The sequence below is a fragment of the Hylobates moloch genome, unplaced genomic scaffold (assembly GCF_009828535.3).
Source record: "Hylobates moloch isolate HMO894 unplaced genomic scaffold, HMol_V3 SCAFFOLD_10, whole genome shotgun sequence".
Lineage (NCBI taxonomy): Eukaryota > Metazoa > Chordata > Mammalia > Primates > Hylobatidae > Hylobates > Hylobates moloch.
The window spans coordinates 41,534,610-41,559,805 of NW_026652285.1; the positions used below are offsets into that span (position 1 = coordinate 41,534,610).

At 40.7% G+C, this 25,196-nt stretch overlaps 1 protein-coding gene across 1 annotated transcript in view; it reads left to right on the top strand.

Moving 5' to 3' along the window:
- LOC116475130 (contactin-associated protein-like 3) overlaps positions 1-25,196 on the top strand; it is a 261,759-nt gene that overhangs the window by 180,526 nt on the left and 56,037 nt on the right. The window contains exons 10-13 of the mRNA XM_058445223.1: positions 88-259; positions 5,729-5,835; positions 9,476-9,595; positions 17,178-17,378. Of these exons, the coding sequence (XP_058301206.1) occupies positions 88-259; positions 5,729-5,835; positions 9,476-9,595; positions 17,178-17,378 (600 nt within the window). The remainder of the gene's footprint in view (positions 1-87; positions 260-5,728; positions 5,836-9,475; positions 9,596-17,177; positions 17,379-25,196) is intronic.

Below are 25,196 nucleotides of genomic sequence, written 5' to 3' on the forward strand. Positions count from 1 at the left end.
GGGGAGCAGCAGTCTTCATATAGTAAATACTGTGGAATAGTTTTGTCACAGTTATTGCTTTTGTCCTATTTTTGTCTCCATATTCAGGCTGCCTGGACAACAGCTCTGGCTCTGGATGTAAAAGCCCCCTGGGAGGGTTTCAGGGCTGCCTGAGGCTCATCACCATTGGTGACAAAGCGGTGGATCCCATCTTAGTACAGCAGGGGGCGCTGGGGAGTTTCAGGGACCTCCAGATAGACTCCTGTGGCATCACAGACAGGTAAGGGCCATCCTAGGTCACTTTAGCTTGCCTGTTTTCAAAGTTGAAGAAAGCAAATGTAGACAGCTGGAAAAAGGCATTCCGTTCTGTTTGTTGTTGTTGTTGTTATCTTTCCAGAGGGAATGAAATAGTCATAATTACTATGAGGATTAGAAAACCGCATATCGGCTGGGCACGGTGGCTCACGCCTGTAATCCCAGCACTTTGGGAGGCCGAGGCGGGCGGATCACGAGATCAGGAGATCGACTTCATCCTGGCTAACATGGTGAAACCCCGTATCTACTAAAAATACAAAAAAAAAAAAAAGCCAGGCGTGGTGACGGGCACCTGTAATCCCAGCTACTGGGGAGGCTGAGGCAGGAGAATGGCGTGAACCCGGGAGGTGGAGCTTGCAGCGAGCAGAGATCGTGCCACTGCACTCCAGCCTGGGCGACAGAGCATGACTCTGTCTCAAAAAAACAAAAACAAAAACTGCATCTCTAATGGAATAAATAGCATTTTTTAAATGATAGTGTTTTATTAGAAGACATACACTTTATGAATTTTACCTTAATATGATCCCAAGTTGCTCAGCTAATAGTTACCAAGCTCACTTTTGCAACCACACACCCATCAGTTGGATGATATTTCTCCAGGCAGAGGAATTTGCCAGGTTACTATTCATCAGCCACCCAACCCCACATATTCTGCAGAGAAAATAAAAAGTAATTTCTCCTAGAAAAGTTTGAAATATAAAGATGGATGAAGATGTGTGCAGAAGGACATACTCGATGAAATATGGAGGTTAAACAAGAAAAACATTTAATTAAAATAAGTATTACAACCACAGTTATGCTAGTTGTGCCATAATTTTACAAAGATTTTGGCTGAGAAGAATCATAGGGTCACACCTGAAAAAATAATATTTCTACATACAATTTGCCCTAGTACATTTGGTATTTACTTTCAGTAAATAAATAAGTGCTACAGATTTAAAAATTAAAAAATGGTATCTGGCCAGGAGTGGTGGCTTATGCTTGTAATCCCAGCACTTTGGGAGGCCGAGGCGGGCGGATCACAAGGTCAGGAGATCGAGACCATCCTGGCTAACATGGTGAAACCCCGTTTCTACTAAAAATGCAAAAAAATTAGCCAGGCGTGGTGTGGCGGGCACCTGTAGTTCCAGCTACTCAGGAGGCTGAGGCAGGAGAATGGCGTGAACCTGGGAGGCGGAGCTTGCAGTGAACTGAGATTGCGCCACTGCACACCAGCCTGGGCAACAGAGCCAGACTCCTCTCAAAAAAAAAAAAAGTTGTATCTACATCTGGTAGAACTTTCAAAACCTGCCTTCTTCATGGAGTAAATTCAGTTAGTCAATTCTGTTTTAAACATTAACTGTAAAATTATCCTCTCTGGCTAAACAGGTTTTAATTTATAACTCATAGTTAGTGACATATTAAAAAAACATAATTACTACTAAATGAAAAGTTCATTCATATGGACTTTATTTATTCAGCACAGAATAATTTCCCCCTGTGAACATTCTGTTGATTTGTAGGAAAAATGAATTAATTAAAAAATGAGGAGCATATGAAGTGTAAGAATTTGTCAAGTACCTCTCACTCTTGACCTTGAGATTCGAATTCTTGGCACACAGCTGGGACTGCATTTACATCTCAACACCAGCTCCAGAACCCCACTCTGTAGTCCTGGGGAGGGTAGTTGGGAAGGTTTCTGGCCATTTGCTCACTTAATATAATCCCAAGTTGCTCAGCTAACTAGCCAGGGACCTCAGCTCTCTCTGGGTTAAGGGGAAATGTCCCATGGGCCCACATTGTGAGTGAAAAGAGCTGTCAGCTCAGCTGTGATGCAAGTGTGATTTTCTCCACTTGTATGACATTATTTTGATATCTTCTTAATTACTCACAAAATATGATCCATTTGCAGTGTATCTGTTATGAGATCTGTATCGTGAGGCTGCCTCTTTTCAGAGATGATCCACCTTGCCTGCTTTGTGCACGTAGCTCCCAAAGTAGAAAACTATTGTTTTTACTGTTACAGGCTGTTTTGTTTTAACCTTAAAGTCCCAAGAGTTACAATGGTGCCTAACTTGGTCTCTAAGATCCCACATTTTAAAAAGGCCTCCAAATTGTACCCCAAAGTTACTTGTAAACATGCTCAACTAAGCATGTATGTGTGAGCCACACTTAAACTTCAGCCATGATGTGTACAGTAATCATTGCAGATAAGGGTTTTAAGAAAGCACTTTTAAATTATTTTGAAATAGGGCTACAAATAAAGGCTATTCACTATTTCATTCCCAAAGTCAGTAACATAGAAGACTAGCTCCTCTGAGATTATTTTGAAAACCTGAATTTTATAAAGCAATAAAATTAGAAAACTTTGGGGACACAAAATGACATTCTACAGAGTTAAAATTAAAGACCTTTGCTGTTCCCTTTACATTCAGTTTTGAAAACCTGAAAATACTGAAAATTCAATTTTAAATATCCTGAAAACAGGCCTGTAAGCATCTATCAGCCTTTCTTTGTTGTTGTTAACAAACAAACAAACAAAAATCTGATTGTATTAGTCTGTTCTCATGCTGCTAATAAAGATATACCCAAGACTGGGTAATTTATAAAGAAAAAAGGCTTAATGGATTCACAGTTCCACATGGCTGGGGAGGCCTCACAATGATAGCAGAAGGTAAAGAAGAAACAAAACACATCTTACATGGCAGCACACAAGAGAAACTGCAGGGAAACTCCCCTTTATAAAACCATCAGATCTCATGAGACTTATTCACTATCATGAGAACAGCATGAGAAAGACGTGCCCGCGTGATTCAGTTACCTCCCACAGGTTCCCTCCCATGACACGGTGGGAATTATGAGAACTACAATTCAAGATGAGATTTGGGTGGGGACACAGCCAAACCATATCACTAATTCACAAAGTAGAAACATATGTTATTCAAATACCAGACCTAAAAATCCTACTTAGGGACAGATATGGGGTATGAAGTTATCTTTTTTAGTCAAAATTTTAAGCTAAGCAAAAAATAGCAATGGGCACTTGGGATGACAGAGTCACAAATAATGGATGTTTATGTTTGGTTAGGTGTTTGTTTGTTTGCTTGTTTGTTTTTTTGAGATGGAGTCTCACTCTGTCACTCAGGCTGGAGTGCAGTGGCACAATCTCGGCTCACTGTAAGCTCCGCCTCCCGGGTTCACGCCATTCTTGTGCCTCGGCCTCCCAAGTAGCTGGGACTATAGGCGCCCGCCAGCACACCTGGCTAATTTTTTGTATTTTTAGTAGAGACGGGTTTTCACCGTTTTAGCCAGGATGGTCTTGATCTCTTGACCTCGTGATCCGCCCGCCTCAGCCTCCCAAAGTGCTGGGATTACAGGCGTGAGCCACTGTGCCCGGCCAGGATAGGTTTTTAACTTCTTAATCACCTCTTACATCAGACTCCTATACTCTTAAGGTTTGCCCTGTATACCACATGGCAGAGCTTCCAATGGGGTCCTGTGCTGCATTCTAACTGGGGCTCCCTGAGCAGGGAGGCCTCCGTCACCTCACCTGGCTGTGCTGGCCAGGCTGCTGACCCTACTCCTGCCCGCCCTCTGCCATCTTCCCCTGTGTTGGTCTTCTGCGTGCTAGCTACTTCCTCTATTATTTGTACTACATGTAAATTTTTCACAGTTGATGTTGTCTTTAGTTGAAGAAAAATAGTGTATACTTGTTGATAGTCTCTAGATCACTTAAATAGTTCTTATTTCCAAATATTTTGAACTAAAATTATTCTCTCCCTGTTGATATCAAACAGCAGTGGTTTTTAATGTTTTTTAAAATTTGTGGAATCTTCAAGTCAGGTATGATCTTAAGATGCTCCATTATATTAAGAAGGAAGGGGAGGAGGGGGAGAAGGATGTAGGGGAAGAGGAACAGCTGCTCTTTTAAAAATGGTATGGGGGTGGGCCCTCACCCCAGCCAACCTTGCCTGTCACTCCAACTCCCGCTCTTCTGATCAGTTCACACAGGCTTTTCCATGCCTTGGCCTTTGAAATACTTGAAAAGTTGTGATTCTCATGGCCCCTAACTCTTCTCTGAATGCAGACTAAATGCTGATTGACACCATGTAATTAATGGAAGTCTTCGCCCTGAGCTGGTGGTGCACTGCTGGAGAGCCAGGATGGGGGACTCGGGGCACGGGGAGGGCAGGGAATGCTTCGGATTCTTCCCAGCCCCTCAGATTCCCCTCAAAGGATCTCTCCAGAGGCCAAATACAGGCCCCTGGGGCTTTCTGTCAACTTCATACCCCAGTTCTCTGCTGGTCGTCCTCCCACCACAGTCGGGAGGCCTGTCACAACCTCCCAGCCCCTCTTCTGCTACTTCTCTGGGTCCCATGGGGAGGGGCACTTGGGCACTCACCCCCTCGGCCGCTCCAGCATGGACTATGGTGTCCTTCACGGCCCAGAAGGTCAGTGTCCTTTAGAGTCTTCACTCTTTACCAGGTCCTTAGCTGTGTGCTCAGCAGTGGGAGACAGCGGGCAGAGGCTGAGATCCAACCCTGCTCGATGCAGAGGTGGGTCATGGTATTCAGGCCAGGCTTCCAGAAGGTCACACTACCTCTTGGTGAAGCCTCCACTCTGTGTCAGGTGCTGGTCAGTTTCCATAGTGTACTCTGCTCCCTGTTCCCCTAACAATCCTGAGAGGCAGGCATGCCTGGCCCCCAATATTATAGTGGGCGGCAGCAGATTCCAAAGAACTCTGAAAGTGTGAGACCTCCAACTGTTCTTTTTCAAGATTGTTTTGGCTAGTTCAGGGTCCCTTGAGATTCCCTGTGAATTTTAGGATGGATTTTGTTTTCTGCAAAAAAAGGCATTGGCATTTTAATAAGAATTGTATTGAATTTGTAGATTGCTTTGGGTCATATTGACATATTATCAGTGTTAAGATTGCTTAAAAAGCAATAACCGACTGCTTATTGCAAATCTAAAAGGTGACAAGATGGACCTAAATTAAATGTTCTTCAAAATTTCTGAACCTCTGTCACTATGTGACTGAAGCTGTTCCTGTTCCTGTTTCTTTCTCCTCTCCTCTGTATCTTCCTCCCTGTTTCCCCTTCTTTCTTTTAAAAATGACCACAATACAGTAATGGAGCATGCCATAGTTCATAGTTTTATGTATGTAATTGGTTTTGCTGGCCACATGTCAAGTTATTGTGTCACTTGGGACAAAGAAAAAAAGAAATGTGTTGAAAATTCAGCTGTCACAGAAACCTAATAATCAGCTGTATGCTAATGGATATATTTATCTAAAGTTTGTCAATATGATTAGAGCACCTTGATGGCAGACCCAGTAATCACGTCCTGTGGGGTTATCTTGCGTATGCTGCTCTTTCACATTAACCTGTTTTTGGTAAGACACTTATTTTTTGATGATTGAAAAAGGGAAACAGCAGTTGTATCTGTTTTCTTTTAGGTGCTTGCCCAGCTACTGTGAGCATGGGGGCGAGTGTTCCCAGTCGTGGGACACCTTCTCCTGTGACTGTCTGGGCACAGGCTATACCGGCGAGACCTGCCATTCCTGTAAGCCTCACGCCTCCCTCTCATTTCTGTCAGCATCTCTTTGCCATTTCATTTTGATTAGTTGTTTATATGTATCTGCATATTTGCAATCATGCAAACACATCAGAAGAGGTATTTCAGCACTCAATTTCTAGTTTATTTTTAATCCACCTTATTTAATACAAGGGTGTTGAGACAGTGCACAGAAATACATGGTACGCATAGGATTGAGAAAAAGAAGCTGGCAAGCAATGGGGAAATAAGTCTAGGAGAATCAGATATAGTAAAAGGTAGAAACTAAATTAAATTAAAAATGTGTGATGTAACAGCTTGTTCCATTACTTCAGTTGGACCATACTTTTAATTCTGAGAATCTTCTCAGTCAAAGAAAGGTGGAAAAACAACCCCTTGCCAGGCTGTCAATGTTACATTTAAGGTATTTAAAGATTTTTTAACAATCACTGGGATGATGCAATCATGGGATTGTAACATGGTAAAATTTTTGAAGAGGTAATGGGATATCAGCTAGAAACTAGAGAACCTTTAAGGTCTCTTACAATGACTGTGATTTTCTTTGGTGGTGGTGATGATGATTGTAAAGTGAATAATTGTAAAAGTATTAATGTATTGAGTACTTATGCCAGCCCTCTGCTATTGCTTTGCATATATGAACCCATTTAACCCTGAAGCAGCTCCGGGAAGAAAGTACTCTTATTATCTTCATTGCAGAGTTGAGGACAGAAAGAGGTTAAGTAACTTGGCCCCCAGCTAGTTTCTGGCCAGATGAGGAGTTGAGCTAAGGAGGTTGGCTCCACAGCCTTGGCTGGAGGATACCTGTTTGGTGGTCCATGCACCAGCAGCACCCACAGCCCCTGGGAACCTGTTACCAGTAAAAACTCTCAGGCCTTACCCAAACCTACTAAATCAGAATTGCTGGAGATGGGGCCCCGAGTCTGTTGTAACCAACCTTCCACATGCTTCTGGTAGACATTTAAGTGTAAGAACAATGTCTAAGGGATGGCATATTCTAACACTTCTCAACTGCCTCTGCCATATTAAAAATCATCTCTCTTTACTGAAGAATCACCCTCTGTGAATTTCAAAGGCCATGCCATTTTATTGACTTCTGACTTGTTATGATTAGAACACCACAGAATCCTGAAAAGCCTTTTTTTTCCCTATTTATTTTTAACTTTTAAAGTTTTCTTTCTGTATATCTCTATGAGGTTTCTGAGCAACTTATCCTCAGGAATATTTCACCCATCCCTGGGTCTTCAAGGAAACAGAGCAAGATGCAAAGTCCTCAGTTCCACTTGCTCATCTTGAGGTCCTCCTTGAAACTTTTAAGAACTGTTCCGTGAGACATTTGATTTTCACAAAAACCACAGGAGAAAGGCAGGGCGTGGAGTGTTAAAACTGCACTTCACACATGCAGTGAGAATTCTGTGCTCCCAACCCTGAGGTTCTGCAAAGGATCTGGGCGAAAGGGGAGACAGTCCAAGACTGACTCTCACAGATTGAAGCATGAAATACGATTTTTGTACTAGAAGGGTCCCTGTTTATAAAGCCGTGACACATCTTTTTTTTTTTTTTTTTGAGACAGAGTCTTGCTCTGTCGCCCAGGCTGGAGCCCAGTGGCATGATCTCAGCTCACTGCAACCTCCGCCTCCCGGGTTCACACCATTCTCCTGCCTCAGCCTCCCCAGTAGCTGGGACTACAGGAGCCCACCACCACGCCCAGCTAATTTTTTGTATTTTTAGTAGAGACGGGGTTTTGCCGTGTTAGCCGGGATGGTCTCGATCTCCTGACCTTGTGATCCGCCCGCCTTGGACTCCCAAAGTGCTGGGATTACAGGCATGAGGCACCATGCCCGGCCGCCATGACACATTTTCTAGGAGTTGAGTGGCCTCTCACACCAGAGGCTGAATGTCTGATACGGTCATAGAGTTGGTGCAGGGACCACATCTTTTACTTCTGTGTATCTTTCATCCTCCAGGCATAGTATCTTACCTAAAAGCAGAAGCCTAATCTTGTGTGTTACCTGACAACTTTATATCCACCACCACACTCAGCATCATCTGATTGCATTTAATGTTGCAATTAATCAATGAGTTATATTAGTCCATGGTTATTCACTGCAATCAAAATATAACTCCAAAAACTTCTGAGGGAAAATATCAGGAGATTGAAAAAGTATTTCAAGTGTCAGTCTCATCTAATAATTGACAGCTAAAGGTAGAAATTTGCCAAGCCCACAGTCATTGACTGTGAGACTAGACTGCCACAACTAGTTGAATAGGTTATTTTGTATTTCTAATTGTATAACATTTATCAATTATGTACAACTAATTAATTGTATATAATTATTAATTGTATATAACTAATTAATTGTATATAATTATACAATTAAAATAAAATCAATTGTATACAATTAATATATACTATACATTAATCCATGTATACATTATCATTTAAAAAGCCAAACAATTCACATAAAGCACAAGTTCTAGTCACTCTCCTCAATATTTTTCCCATTCCAAACCTGGTCTGTACCCTATATCTAAGCATTATTATTAATTTGAGTGAATCCTACCAGACATATACAAATATATGTATCTATTTAAATCAATATGCCATAAGTGGCAAAAAAATAAAGATTAACAATGTCCATCTCCTGCAGATATTAATTCCATACCTTGTACTTGGTAAAACATTTACTTGCACAAATGAAAATATTCAATTATGTCAGAGTAAATTTACATTTTATAGGGATGTCGTTCAAAAAAGTTTCTCTCCTGTTTTGAATTTCAGCTGCTTGAATTGTCACTTGCAAAATACTTAGGGAAGTTTCTTTTTTAAATCAGCTTTAATTATTTTTTTAATGAAGAGAAGTTGATAGCTGATACATTTTATTTATCTCTTTAAAATGCTCATTCATATTGTTTTGAAGGAAGCAAAGGGTATAACTGCTGCATAGCTTAAGAAAAACTTCACAGAATGCTTATTGGAAAATACCAGATTATTTAGGCAGTTTAATGTGCTCAGGTATTCAGTTATTACAGGGAGAATGAGGGTTTCTTCCTTAATTATAGAGTTTAATTCTGAGGTATAGTTGCCATGAGTTTGAAAAGAACCATGCTTCAATAGCATGCAGAATTCAGATTCACAAAGTTTTCCTCTCATATCTCTTCAAGTCTTTTACACTGTGCTTCACAGTTTGCATGCTTTCTTGCCTAAAAGCAAAAGAAAACATTTATGTAGAGAAAGTACAGTCTCTAGACATTGCCAAAAGATTGTCTATTGAAGATAGTATCGCATACCCACTGTAAGCACATCTTCATGTTTGAACACCAACACAATCTTTCCTTCTTCCTCAAAATAGAAACACACTGTGACCAAATATTTATTCAGCATCTAACAATATCCAACATTTAAATGTATTTTGACTAGGTAATTTTTTTCTCCTTTGTTAATAAAAATAGATTTAATTTTTTAAATGTCATTTTTCTTGCATCTCATCAAATATACTGTCATACACTATAAAAATGATGTTGGGTCATATGTATCACATGTCTGTAATTCAGAAATACAAACCTTTGGACACTGACTCAACATCTGGAGATATTGTTTCTGGTTCTTATGGCTGGTGTTCTCCTACAGCTGTCTACGAGCAGTCTTGTGAAGCCCACAAGCACCGAGGGAACCCGTCTGGGCTTTACTATATTGATGCAGATGGAAGTGGCCCCCTGGGACCATTTCTTGTGTACTGCAATATGACAGGTATGTTGAATAATCGTTAGATGCGTGTATCAGAATAGACCAAGGAGAAATTTACCTAGTTGGCAGCATTATTAAAACATGCAGTTTGATAGTATGTACTTGCTAAGTAGAAGCATTAAATATGTATTTATTAATTTTGTTGTCAACAAAATTTTCTTGTATTTCTTGTTTGCCTAGGTTGGATTATAGGCAAGACTTAATGCTCTGCCAAGGCATCTCTCTAGCTCCTACACTCCTCATAATACATCTGTTCATGTGCATCATGATAAAATACAAACCTCTGATTCAGTGATTTACATGCTTTCTATATTTAGAAAAAACAGAGGTCTTTAAAAGTGCTAAGAAATAACATATATATATATATGTTAAAGTTCTATGTGCATCTTAAATAATTTAGTGATTTTTATGGCATATAATTTTTTCATAACCAAAGAAACTTGATTATTTCTCGTGCTTTAGATATTAGAAATGAACACTGCTTGGGCTGGGTGCGGTGGCTCACGCCTGTAATCTCAGCACTTTGGGAGGCCGAGGCGGGCGGATCACGAGGTCGAGAGATCGAGACCATCCTGGCCAACATGGTGAAACCCCATCTCTACTAAAAATACAAAAATTAGCTGGGCATGGTGGCACCCGCGCCTGTAGTCCCAGCTACTTGGGAGGCTGAGGCAGGAGAATCCCTCGAACTGGGGAGGCAGAGGTTGGAGTGAGCCAAGATTGTGCTATTGCATTCCAGCCTGGTGACAGAGCAAGACTGCATCTCAAAAAAAAAAAGGAAAAAAAGAAATGAACACAGCTTGATTATAGAAGATTGCACTAGAATGCCTTTTAAATAGTTACATTTTTACAGAAATTTGTTGTCACCTAGCTCTTCCAACTCTACGGAAAGTGGAAATCTGGAATAAACTGTTCTTATTTATTGTGCTGAGAAAAGGTTTCAAAAGTTTCATAAATTTGGACAATAACCAAATGGGTCACCAAGCATCGAGGAAAAAGAAACAGATAACTGAAATTACCTGGGCATTTAAAGTGTCTTAGCAAAGATTGCCAAAAAATAGTAAAACTTTACAGGGGATGTTCAGAAGATTCAGAGCCACCTGCACAGCAATGTGCTGAAGATAAACACAGGCGTTCTGCCATAAGATACCAATTACCTCCAGAATCCCCCAACTCAAACCATCAAAGCAAAGTGAGAAATCCCATAAAAATGGTCTTGGGGGATATCAAAAGATTCAACCAAAGTCACAACCAGGAAGGACCTTGGTCGTCATCATTTTAAGATGACCAGAAAAGTTGGTTAGAGAAGTATCTACTGACAAAATCTAGCTAATGATAGAGGAATCACTAAACTCTGGTCTCTTTTCTCCCCTAGAAAAGGTCACCTTCTCTTTAGATGCCGCATTGCTCTATAGCCAGTAATATATTCTCTAGTTGTACAAATCAAGCAATAATGATTATAAAATGTGCAATTTCAAACACTAATACCTTGAAATGTATATATGGTAATAACCTTCAAAAAGCAGTTGCTTCAGAGCTTGTAAGTAGGCACTCTGTCTTAAGAACAAGTAAAAAGCCAGGCAAACTGAAAAATCAACCAATTTTTTTAGATCCAGCAGAGAAGTGAGGTCACAGAACAAACCACTGTCCCCCAAAATTGGAGAGACAGGCAGGCTTATATATAGAATGACAACTTTCTTCCACAAGCACTAACCTTTGGGGAAACCGTTGTCAAGGTAGGAAAACCTAAACTTAATTGACGAATAGTTGGATGTTCGCTGTGGACACATCTGAGAGTTAAAAACTCCAGGAGGACCCAGACAGAGAAGGGTCCCCACACTTCTGTGAGTTTTACACCTAGGAGCTTGACCAGGTTCTCACAGTGAATGTTGGAGAAAAATCTCCTCATGCTTCCAGAAAGGGGAGGTGAAAAAGAACCGTCTTGAAATACACCAGAGCGGCTGGGCGCGGTGGCTCACGCTTGTAATCCCAGCACTTTGGGAGGCCGAGGCGGGTGGATCACGAGGTCAGGAGATCGAGACCATGGTGAAACCCCGTCTCTACTAAAAATACAAAAAATTAGCCGGGCGTGGTGGCGGGCGCCTGTAGTCCCAGCTACTCGGAGAGGCTGAGGCAGGAGAATGGCGTGAACCCGGGAGGCGGAGCTCGCAGTGAGCCGAGATTGCGCCACTGCACTCTAGCCTGGGCGACAGAGCGAGACTCCGTCTCAAAAAAAAAGAAATACACCAGAGCTTTCTGTTCTTCTTAACGAAGTCTTTCCTCAAGGGCAAATATTTTACTTAAGCTACTGGTGTTTTGTTTTGTTTTTAGAGCCTAACCTGCCTGGAGGAAGGAAATTACCCACCTCTAGCCATCCTGTCCCATGTAAGGGTGGTGATGGGAGGGAGGGCTGAGAAGCTTTTGTGAAGGTCACAGCCCAGGGGCACATGGTCCCTAAAGGACTCAGCCCTAATCACAGGACTACAGAACCTTTACCCTTCCCACACATGTTACTTACAGTACTGCAGGCCTCTTTACAGCAGTTACTTTTACCTGGTACATCACATCTGGTTATCAAGAAAAAATTTCAGCTGGACCTATAATCCCATCACTTTGAGAAGCTGAGGAGGGAAGATAGCCTGAGACCAGTTTGAGACCAGTCTGGGCAACACAGTGAGACCCCCACCTCTACAAAAAAAAAAAAAAAAAACAAAAAACAGGCATGGTGGCATTTATCTGTAGTCCCAGCTACTTGGGAGGCTGGGATGGGAGGATCACTTGAGCCTGGGAGTTGGAGACTGCAGTGAGCCATGGTCACACCACTGCACTCTAGCCTGGGCAACAGAGAAAGACCTTGTCTCTAAAAAAAGAAAAATAAAAAATTGCAAGGCAAAAAACACACTTTGAGGAGACAGAGCAAACATTAAAAACAGACTCAGAGCCGGGCATGGTGGCTCTCGCTTGTAATCCCAGCACTGTGGGAGGCTGAGGCGGGCGGATCACGAGGTCAGGAGATCGAGACCATCCTGGCTAACACGGTGAAACCCTGTCTCTACTAAAAATATAAAAAAAATTAGCCAGGTGTGGTGGCGGGCACCTGTAGTCCCAGCTACTCGGGAGGCTGAGGCAGAAGAATGGCATGAACCCGGGAGGCAGAGCTTGCAGTGAGCTGAGATCGCGCCACTGAACTCTAGCCTGGGCGACCAAGTGAGACTTCGTCTCAAAAAAAAACCAAAAAACAAACAAAACAAACAAAAAAAGCTAGACTCAGATATGGCAGGGACATTAGAATTATTAGACCAGGACCTTAAACGACTATAATTAACATGGAAAAAGCTGTAATGGATAAAGTAGATAGCATGCAAGACCAGATGAACAATGTAAGCAGCAAGATGGAAATTCTAAGAAGCAAAAAGGAGTGCTAGAGATCAAAAACAGCATGACAGAAATGAAGAATGCCTTTGATGGGCTTATTAGTAGACCAGGCACAGCTGTGGAAAGAATCTCTCAGCTTGGAGATACCTCAATAGAAACTTCCAAAACTGAAAAGCAGAGAGAAAAAAAGACTGAACCCCCCCGCCCCGCGAAAAGAAAACCCAGAACATAATATCTGAGTACAGTGGCACAACTACAAAAGGTGTAACATACGTGTAAAGAGAATTCTAGGAGAAGAAAGAAAGGAACAGAAGCATATTTGAAGAAATAATGACTGAAAATTCCCACAAATTAGTATCAGACACCAAACCACAAATCCAGGAAGTTCAGAGAACACTAAAGAAGGAGAAATGCCCCCAAAACTCTACCAGGCATATATTTTCAAACTATAGAATTCAAACATAAAGGTAAAAGTAAACTCTTTTTTTTGAGATGGAGTTTTACTCTTGTTTCCCAGGCTGGAGTGCAGTGGCACTATCTTGGCTCACCACAACTCCGCCTACCAGGTTCAAGTGATTCTCCTGCCTCAGCCTCCTGAGTAGCTGAGATTATGGGCATGTGACAACACGCCTGGCTAATTTTTGTATTTTTAGTAGAGAGAGAGTTTCTCCATGTTGGTCAGGCTGGTCTTGAACTCCCGAACTCAGGTGATCCACCCACCTCAGCCTCCCAAAGTGCTGGGATTACAGGCATGAGCCACCGCGCCCGGGCCAGGTAAAAGTAAACTTTTAAAAATAGTCAAAGGAAAAGTACCTTACCTACATAGGAGATAAGTATTATAGTGACTTCTCTTCAGAAATCATGCCAGCAAGAAGAATGGAGTGAGATATTTAAAGTGTGAAACAGAAAACAAAACAAAACAAAACCTTTTCCTTGAAAAGTGAAGAAATAGACTTTCTCAGACAAATGAAAGGGTCAGTTCTCCAAAAGAGATAACCTTAATATGTATGCTCCTGACAACAGAACACAGTGGATCTTATTTTCTTTTTTCTTCTGGGACGTACAGGAATGGGTATACCAGATGCTGGGGATTTCATATGATATATTTAGTAAATTTTAAGTGCAGATAATCCCTGTTTACAATGGTTCTACTTACAATATTGCGACTTCACTATGTGAAACCATACGCATCCCTATTTCAAGTACCCGTACCCATACAACTATTATTTTATTATTATTATTATTATTATTATTTTGAGACAGTCTTGCTCTGTCACCCAGGCTGGAGTACAGTGGCACGATCTCGGCTCACTGCGACCTCTGCCTTCCGAGTTCAAGCGATTCTCCTGCCTCAGCCTCCCTGGTAGCTGGGACTACAGCCACGCGCCACCACGCCTGGCTAATTTTTTGTATTTTTAGTAGAGATAGAGTTTTACCGTGTTAGCCAGGATGGTCTCGATCTCCTGACCTCGTAATCCGCCTGCCTCAGCCTCCCCAAGTGCTGGGATTACAGGCGTGAGCCACTGCGCCTGGCCACAACCATTATGATTTTTTTTTTTTTACTCTCAGTACAGTAGTTAATAAATGACATGAGATATTCAACACTTTATTATAAAATAGGCATTGCGTTAGATGATTTTGCCCAACTGTAGGCTGATTTAAGTGTTCTGAGCACATTTAAGTTAGGCCAGGTTGAGCTAGGTTCAGTAGGTCACATGTATTAAAATGCATTTTTAATTTATAATAAGTTTATCCAGATGCAACTTCATCATAAATTGAGGAACATCTGTACTGCTAATTCCAATCAAAATCATGAAGTTAAATTAGCTTAATTTTCAAAGTTGGATATTTATTTGAGCAACAGGAGTGGAACAGGGTTCAGCGTGTTACAGTTACCCTCCTTCTGGGCCAATGAGACAGCCTCCAGTGTGTTCTGACTCAACCACACCTCTGAACCCCTTTCCACATTTAGCCACTGTTATAATTAATCTACTCAGGTCCAATTCACTTGAGCCCAGGAGGTCGAGGCTGCAGTAAACTATGAAGGTGCCACTACACTCCAAGCTGGGCAACAGAGGGAGGAAAAAGAAAAATATAAGGGTTATATTAGATGCTCTTTAAGATCCTTTCCAGTTCCAAGATGCTTATAATCTGTTGAAATAAATTGTGAGCAAGTAGGGAAACGACAATGGTCTATGTCCTTCTTTGGGTCTTTTACTACTGATATTATAAGGAGAAGTGAGTCAAGTGGAATTTTATAAACACAAATGCATATCCTATAATGTCCCTGGTTACTATTCTACTCTTCAGAAAAACAGTTTTACAGATGTATTCTCAACAGTTCCCTTCTCAGTACTGAGGGCATTTCTATTATTACATCTTAACCATGGCTGACTGCAAATCTATCATACTGCCCACCAGCCTATGTGAACTACTCCGGACCATCATTTCTCTCCCACTGTACAACAAATCACGAACACATGGCCAAAAATGGCATGTGGTTCATCATCTTCAGTGCCCAACTTACTGTTCCATAGGTTTTTCTATATTTGATTCAGTTGATAGGAAAACTCTGAAGGTGAGAGTAGGTGATGTGCAGAGTAACACCAGGTTGTAAAAATTCTAAAATGAGGCCAGGTGTGGTGGCTCACACCTGTAATCCCGGCACTTTGGGAGGCCAAGGCGGGTGGATCACCTGAGGTTGGGAGTTCGAGACCAGCCTGGCCAACATGGTGAAACCCCGTCTCTACTAAAAAAATACAAACATTAGCCAGGCGTGGTTGTGTGTGCCTGTAGTCCCAGCTACTTGGGAGGCTGAGGCAGGAGAACTGCTTGAACCCAGGAGGTGGAGGCTGCAGTGAGCCGAGAGAGCGCCACTGCACTCCAGCCTGGGTGACAGAGCAAGACTCTATCTCAAAAATAAATAAAATAAAAAATCTAAAATAAAAAAATAGAGCAATATTAAAGGAAGAACCCATGGAACTGAAATCACCATAGGCACACTTAGAGCCTCCTTTGGTGAGTACAGTGAGCGGACTGATAATGTAATTTAAAATTGCATTCGTTATTTAAATTTGCAGATTTTTTTCTGTACTTGTGGCTCATTTGTGGATATCACACCTTTGCTCTCCATGGGTTCTGTGACTAAAGCGATATTTCAGTAGCATGGCTGGTTTTCTTGTCCTTTCCTCTGATCTCAGTTGTTGTTAGGCGTATGTAAGTAACAGTAAGGCTGTGAAATTTGTCTTATGCACGGTTAGCAGCGAAGCCGTTAAAAATCCTGAGATGTGAAGGGCTGGGAGGGTGATTTCTCTAGGTAAAATGTATCACATTGTTTTGTTTTGTAGTTCTTAAAAAATCCCCATATGAATGTTTCTTAGTCTCTCCAGTTTGGAAAATTTTTATGTAAAATGTTCATTATTCTAAATACATCTTATTAGAGGTTAAAGGACCAGACAGCACCAGCATAGCAGAATTAAAATGACTTCAAGTCTGGTGGGAGGTCCATTGTTGGGAACACTAAAGAACTCAAGATGCACTTCCCTTATGAGATTGTGGAGTCGTTTTATTTCATCAAAACAATATAAGTAATCAAGTGACAGAGATACAGCAGAAATGATGTCAGTGGGCAGTCAGATGCCCAGGGTCACCGCCTGGAAAGTGCTGTTAGAAGCTCAAGGCCTCTGATTCCTGTGGGCTTGGTCACTGATGGAGAAGCTGACATAATTAAACCACTTTATTTTAATAGAGCTGCTGCCTATTATACCCATGAGTATGTGCATCACATGGTCCCAATATGTCTCTTTTATAAATTTATTCGATAATGAAAGAAATAGAGGCACATACAGATGAGGAAAATGCAGATGAGTTTAAAAAGATAAAGGTCCAGGCAGTAACAGTTTGGCCCCATGCTTGTGTTGATATAAAAAAATGGTTTTAACAACTAAAAAGTCATTGCTTACATGATACACTTTTAGGCATGACGTCACAAAAGTTTGGTCATCAGTTCTTCCAATATGCTTTCTCTTAGAGGCTGAGTTCTGGCTCAGTACATTGTTATACAGGTCCAACTCCTCAAATCGGGGCAAACATGCAGTAATGCAAATTTCAATTAAACGTTAATTCACATAAAAGACGCGTCTGCTTTGCCTCTTGCTGCTGGCCTCTGCCGCCCAGTGATGCCTCTCCTTTGCCCGTTTCTGCTCAGCAGACGCCGCGTGGACCGTGGTGCGGCACGGTGGCCCCGACGCGGTGACCGTCCGAGGTGCCCCCAGCGGGCACCCGAGCTCGGCTGCGTCCTTCGCGTACGCAGCGGGCGCGGGGCAGCTGCGGGCCGTGGTGAGCTTGGCGGAGCGCTGCGAGCAGCGGCTGGCTCTGCGCTGCGGAACGGCACCGCGCCCGGACCCACGAGGTAAGTGCCGCCGCTGGAGGCTACAGGGGCGCGCGGGGCCAGGGCGCGGCCCTTGGGCTGCGAGATGCCTTTCAGGGAGAAAAGGCCAGGGTCCCTCCCGTGGCTCTTAGTTCAAAGCCCTGACCGCTCTCTCCTTCTCTTCCCGCTCTTGATTGGACCAGAGAGCATTCAAGAGCGCCTTCCTGGCCTTTGAGAGACGTTCAGCGCGTTCATATACAGGACTAGTGACTTGTCCTTTTTTAATCAAGGGAAATTTTGCCAATAACTTACGCCTTAGCTTTCCGTTCACACTGAGGAGATAATGGCTGTAAGGCAGGCTGGGTCTAACAGAGTTCTTCATGAAGACCAGTGGGAACCAATAACCTCCTTACTCTTCTCAAAGTCTTCCTCTAAATCTACCTGGAACATTTGCTTCCTCCCTTTAGATTAACTGAATATGCCCTTCCTCAGCCCCGCCACTTTCACTGTGGTCTAGGATGAAATAATGACTAGGCTTATTAAAACCTTTTGTCAGTGGGTGTCTCATTTTTTTGAAATTATATCTTGAGAAATGTATACCTTAATCTTCATACATGGAAGTAATGTTTTGGAAACTCTGCCTGCATCAAAACCGTCTTCTCCTAAGTCAAAGACCAACTTCTCCCCCCTTTCCGGAATCCCCACAGTCCCCTGCACAATTCACCGCTGCTCCCCAACAGTTTCCATACAGTTTCTTGAAAGCTCTTTATTACTAATTATACTTAAATACTGAAATTTGCCTTTCATTTTTTTAAATTTAGCAATCCCAAATAGTATATAGGCGGGAGGATCACTGGAGCCCAGGATGTCCAGGCTGCAGTGAGCTATGACTGCTTCACTGCCGTCCAGCTTGGGCAGCAGAGCAACACCTTGTCTTAAAAAAAACAAAAACAGTATATGTCGGTAGCATAATAAAGCCACTTAAATTAAACTTCACTCTTAAATTTTCAATACAAAATCTTTTAAGTTGGAAAGTGGTGTATGACTGTCATCTGAAGGTGGTTGGCGCTGATCCACTAACACATACCTGCATTGCCTTCCCTAATCCGTCTGGCCAGTCAGCCCACGGAATATGCCAGACCATTTCCTCTGCCTGGATTGGCCTCTCTGACACCCAGGCTGGAGTGCAGTGGCACGATCTTTGCTCACTGCAACCCCCTCCCCTCCCGGATTCAAGCGATTCTCCTGCCTCAGCCTCCCGAATAGCTGGGAATACAGGCACGTGCCGCCACGCCCGGCTAATGTTTGTATTTTTAGTAGAGACGGGGTTTCACCGTGTTGGTCAGGCTGTTCTTGAACTCCTGACCTCAGGTGATCTGCCTACCTCAGACTCCCAAAGTGTTGGGATTACAGGTGTGAGCCACTGCGCCCGGCCCTCACACTCTTAAATCTTACCCACTGTGCTAGACCTATGCAATCCGCAACTGGGTCCCTTCCCAGGGTGATGCCTGTCTCCTTTGGATGCCTGCCAACCAATTTGGTCTAGTAGAGCAAAGGTCTCGTTGCATTCAAAGTTTGAAGTTCAAATGCTAAGTCTGTCACTTAGCAGCTGTGGAAATTCAGGCCATTCCTTAATCTTTCTCAGACTCTGTTTCCTCTTTGATGAAATGGACCCTGTAGTACTGATCTCATGGCGTTTCTTTTATAAATGAGATAGCTTACGTAAGTTCAGTAAGTAAGAAACTCTCTTTCCCACTTCTCCAGCTTTTTAAAGTTGGCATTACAAAACTTAATTATTTGTTAGTTCATTGCTGTTGAATGAAGTGTAGCCTTGGCCTTGGAATTGTTGGCATGAACCCGGGAGGCGGAGCTTGCAGTGAGCCGAGATTGCGCCACTGCACTCCAGCCTGGGTGACAGAGCGAGACTCCGTCTCAAAAAAAAAATAAAAATAAAATAAAATAAAATAAAATAAAATAAAATAAAATAAAATAAAATAAATCCCCAGGTGATCTTTTGGAAACTACTGGGCCAGGGGCTAAAATAACACAAGAAATGGAATATTCTACTCCCATCAGTGATAATTTCCCTATTTCTCCTCTTTTGAAAAGATAATTTAAAAAAATTTGAGATAATTGTAGATTTACATACACTTGTGAGAAGTAACAGAGAGAACTCGAGTAGCCGTTAAGCAGTTCCTCCATCCCAAGGTGACATCTTGTAGAAGTATAGTGCAATATCACAGCCGGACTCTTGACATCCATACAGTCAAGATACACAGTATTTCCATCAGCACAAGAATTTCTCCTATTGACCGGGCGCGGTGGCTCACGCCTATAATCCCAGCACTTTGGGAGGCTGAGGTGGGCGGATCACGAGGTCTGGAAATCAGACCATCCTGGCTAACCCGATGAAACCCCGTCTCTACTAAAAATACAAAAAATTAGCCGGGCGTGGTGGCAGGCGCCTGTAGTCCCAGCTACTCGGAGAGGCTGAGGCAGGAGAATGGCGTGAACCCGGGAGGTGGAGCTTACAATGAGCCGAGATCGCGCCACTGCACTCCAGCCTGGGCGACAGAGCGAGACTCCACTCTGTCTCAAAAAAAAAAGAAGAATTCCTCTTATTGCTCGTTAATAACCACTAATATGTTCTCCATTACTATGGGTTTTTGTAAATTTCAAGAATGTTATGTAAATGAAATTATATAGTATGTACTCTTTGTGATTTTTTTCACTCTGTGTAATCCCCTTTAGATTCATTTGCATAATTGTGTATATCAGTAATTTGTTCCTTTTCATTGATGATTAGCAATCGGTGGCATGGATATACCAGAGTTTATTCACTCATTGAAGGGCATCTGGGTTGTTTGTTTACAGTTTGGGGCAATTATGAATAAAGCTTTTATGAATATTGTGTACAGATTTTGTGTGAACATCAGTTTTCATTTCTCTGGAATTAATGCCCCAAAGTGCAATTGGTGGGTCATATGGTAATTACATACTTAGTTTTGTAAAAAGCTGCCAAATTGTTTTCTAGAATGGTGGTACCATTCCCACCAACAGTGTATGAGGATTTCATTTCCTCCACATGCTCATCAGCATTTGGTGTTGCAACCATTTTTTATTTTAGCTATTCTGATAAGTGTGTAGTAATATCTTTATTGTGGTTTTAATTTGTGTCTCCCTGATGTCTAATAATATTGAGCATGTTTTATATGCTTATTTGCCATCTGTATATCGTTTTCAGTGAGATAGATGTCTGTGAATGTGTTTTTGTTGTTGTTCATTTTCTAATTGGATTGTTTGGATTTGTTTGTTGTATTACTGTTGAATTTTCAGTTCTTTATATATTCTAGATACTAGCCCTTTGTTGGATAATGTGATTTGTGAATATTTTTTCCCACTCTGTTGCTTGCCTATTCATCCTCTTAACTGGAATTTTTTAGAGCAAAAGTTTTCATTTTGATGAGATTCAGTTTATCATATTTTCCTTTTATGGATTGTACACATCGTGTCAATTCTAAAAATTCTTTACCTAACCCTAAATTCCAATTCCAAAGATTTTCGAATTTTTTTCCTAAAAGTTTTATAGTTTTACCTTTTACTTTTAATTCCATGCCCTATTTTGGGACACATTTTATATAAGACGTGAGAGTTTATTCTCTCTCACTCTCTCTAACTATGAATGTTCAGTTGCTCTAGAACCATTTATTGAAAAGGCTATCCTTCCTGCATTGAATTGCATTTTAAATAGTGTTAAAAATTGTTGAACTTACTTGTGTGGTGGGTCTGTTTCTGCATTCTTTATCTGTTTCATTAATTTATATGCCTCCACCGATATCACACTGTCTTGAACATGGTAGCTGTATAGCAGGGTTGAGTTATTCCTCCTGCTTTATTCTTCTTTTTCAAGATCGTTTAAGTAAGTCTGTAGCTTGCCTCATTCTGTATGAATTTTGTAATAAATTTGTTTATGTCTACAAACATCTTGCTAGAATTTTTATGGGAATGACATTAAACATAATAGCTCAATGAAGGGAACATTGGTGTTTTACTATCTTGAGTCTTCCAATCCATGAACATGAGATATCTTTCCATTTATTTGGATCTTTGATTTCTTGCCTCAGCATTTTGTAATTTTTAGCATCTAGAGATTATATGTTTTATAAATATGCTTAGGCATTTAGTTTCTTGATTGATTGTAAGTGCTGTTGTGCTTTAAATTTTTGTTTACATGTTTGTTAGAATATAAAAATATGATTGTTTCATACTAATCTTATATCCTCTTTTTTGAACTTAATTTTTTTTTAGATTCCTTGGGATTTTCTATATGGAAAACCATGTCATCTGCAAGTAGAGTCAGCTTTATTTCTTCCTCGTCAATCTGTAGGGAGTTAATTTATTTTTCTTGCTTTATTGCAGTAGCTAGACTTTCAGTACTAGGTTGAACTAGAGTGGTGAGGGCAGACATCCTTGCCTTGTTTCCTGTCTTAGGGGAAAAGCATTCATTCTTGTTTCCTGTGTTATGTTGAGGTAGTTCCCTTTTATTCCTGGTTGGCTGACAGTTTTTATTTTGAAAGGACATTGGATTTTTGTCAAATGTCTTTTCTGTGTCAATTGGTATTAAAATGTTATATTTCTTCTTTTGTCTGTTGATACGTTGAATCAGCTTTGCATAACTACAGCAACTCGCATTTGGCCACGATGTATAATTTAAAAAATACATTTCTAATGTGTTTGGTTTATTAATATTTTATTGAATGTTTTTGCATTCAAAATCATAAGAGATACTGATATGTAGTTTCCTTTTTTCATATTATCTTTATCTGGTTTCAGTATCAGGACAATGCTGCCTACATAAAATGAACTTGGTAGCATTCTGTAGTCTCCTGTTTTCTGGAAGAGATTATGTAAAATTGACTTTAATTTTTCTTTAAACGTTTGGTAGAATTCTACAGTAAGGCCCAGCAGGGTGGCTCACGCCTGTGATCCCAGCACTTTGGGAGGCTGAGGCAGATGGATCACTTGAGGTCAGGAGTTCAAGACCTGCCTGGCCAACATGGTGAAACCCCGTCTCCACTAAAAATACAAAAATTAGTTGGGCATGGTGGCGCATGACTATAATCCCAGCTACTTAGGAGGCTGAGTCAGGAGAATCACTTGAACTTGGGAGGAAGAGGTTGCAGTGAGCCAAGATCACACCACTGCACTCCAGCCTGGGCAACAGAACAAGATTTCATCTCAAAAAAATAAAAATAAAAAAAGAATTCTCCAGTAAAACCATCTGGGCCAAGAGATATTTTTTTCAGTAATTTTAAATTATGAATTCAATTTTCTTAATAGTTACAATTACTTAAATTACCTATTTCATGTTAGGTGAATTGTGGTAGTTTGTACTTTTTGAGAAATTTGTCCATTAATCTGAATTGTCAAGTTGATTTGTGTAGAATTACTGATAGTATTTTCTTACTGTTCGTTTGACATCTCCAGCATCTGTAGTGATATCCACTTAAATTTCTCATATTCATAGTTTGTCTCATCTTTTTTTGTCTCTGTCAGTCTTGATTGAAGTTTTTCAGTCTTACTGTTTTTTAGAACTAGATTTTCGTTTCGTGATTTTCTCTATTATTTTTCTGTTTTTTCTGATTTTATTGAAATCTGCTCTTCTCTTTGTTATCTCCTTCCTTCAGCTTGTGTAAGTTAATTTTTTTTCTAGTTTCTAGAGGTAAGAACGTACATTATTGGCTTTAGGGCTTTCTTCTTCGCTAACGTAGGCATTTAGTGCTACGTCTTCCCTATCAGCGCGGTTTTACCTACATTGCACATATTCTGATATGTTGTATTCTCATTTTCATTTAGTTTTTCATGTAGTTTCATTTTCATTTAAGTATTTTAATAAATTTCTTTGAAGCATATTCTTTGACCTATAGCTTATTTAGAAGTGTATTTTTAAAAATTTCTAAGTGTTTAGAGATTTTCTTTTTGTCTTTCTGGTATTGATTTCCAGTTTGATTCCGTTATGCTTAGAGAATATACTTTGTGTGATTTTAGTTCTTTTAAATATGTTGAGGTTTGTTTTGCTCCCCGGGATATGGTCTGTCTTGTAAATGTTTCATGAGCATTTGAAAAAAAAATGTATATTCTGCTATTCTTTTTTTTTTTTTTTTGAGATGGAGTTTCACTCTTGTTGCCCAGGCTGGAGTGCAATGGCGTGATCTCGGCTCACCGCAACCTCCGCCTCCCAGGTTCAAGTGATTCTCCTGCCTCAGCCTCCCGAGTAGCTGGGATTACAGGCATGCGCCAACACGCCTAGCTAATTTTTGTATTTTTAGTAGAGACGGGGTTTCTTCATGTTGGCCAGGCTGTTCTTCAACTCCTGACCTCAAGTGATCTGCCCGCCTCGGCCTCCCAAAGTGCTGGGATTACAGGTGTGAGCCACCGCGCCCAGCCTATTCTGCTATTCTTAAGTGGAGTATTCTGTATGCATTTCAATGAGATCCTGTTGGTTGATTATGTTGTTCAGATCTTCTATATCCTTGCTGAATTTTTGTCCCAATAGTTCTATCAGTTGCTAAGAGAGACATTTTGAAATCTGTACTATAATTGTGGATCTGTTTATTTTTCCATCCCGCTCCATCAGTTTTCTTACATTAATAGGCTTTATATTTTTGAGCAATTTTAAGTTTACATAAAAATTGAGCAGAAAGTACTGAAAGCATATGATTTTTATTCTTTAGCTTGTTGATCTGATGCACTATATTAATTAATTTTCAAATGTTAAAGGCATATCGAGAGTAAATCCCACTTGGTTGTGCTGTTTATTTTTAAACATTGTTGGGTTCAATTTGCTAATATATTTTAAGGATTGCTTCATCCATGTTCAAGAGAGATATTTGTTTGCAGTTGACTTTTTTGTAAGGTTTTGCTGGTTTGGGTATTAGGGTGATGCTGGCCCATGGAATGAGTTAAGAAATAGTCACTCTGCTTCTATTTTCTGCAACAGATTGTGGAAAATTGGCATCATTTATTTCTCCAATGTTGATAGAACTCACCAGTGAATCATCTGGGCTTGGTACCTTCTGTTTGGGAAGGTTATTAATTACTGGCTTAGTTAAAAATTTTTTTTTCTCTTGGGACTTTCTCTTTCACCATGTTTCATTATTTAGAAATGTGTTTTTAAATTTTTTGGTATTTGAGGATATTTCAGTTCTCTTTCTGCTATTATTAGTTTAATTCCATTCTGATTCAAGAACATACCTTTTGTGATTTCTATTCTTTTAAATTTGGTAAAGTATTCTGTGGCCTAGAATGTGGTTTAACTTAATGAATTGTGCATTTGTATTTGAGAAGAATGTGTATTCTGCAGTGTCTAGATAAAGTATTCTGTAATGCTAATTGAATTCTAAAGTATTCAGTTAGATCCAGTTGATTGATGGTGCTGTTCAGTTCAAGTCTATCCTTAATGATTTTCTTCCTGCTGAGTCTGTCACTTACTCATAGAGGGGTGTTGAAGTCTCCAGTGGTAATAATGGATGTGTCTCTCTGTCCTTGCAGTTCTATCAGTTTCCCCCTAATATATTTTGACTCTTCTGTTGCTAGGTATATACACATTAAGTATTATTAAATTTTCTTGTTATACTGATCCCTTTATTATTGTGTAATGCCCTTTTTCATCTCTGATAATTTTCCCTGCTCTGCAGTTGGCTTTGTCTGAAATTAATTTAGATACTCTGGCTTTCTTTTGGTTAGTGTTAGCATGGTATATTTTTCTCTAGCTCTTTAAATCTACCTGCTATTTTATATTTAAGGAGGATTTCAGCAGACAGCATGTAGGTGGATCATCGGTTTTGCTGTTGTTGTTCA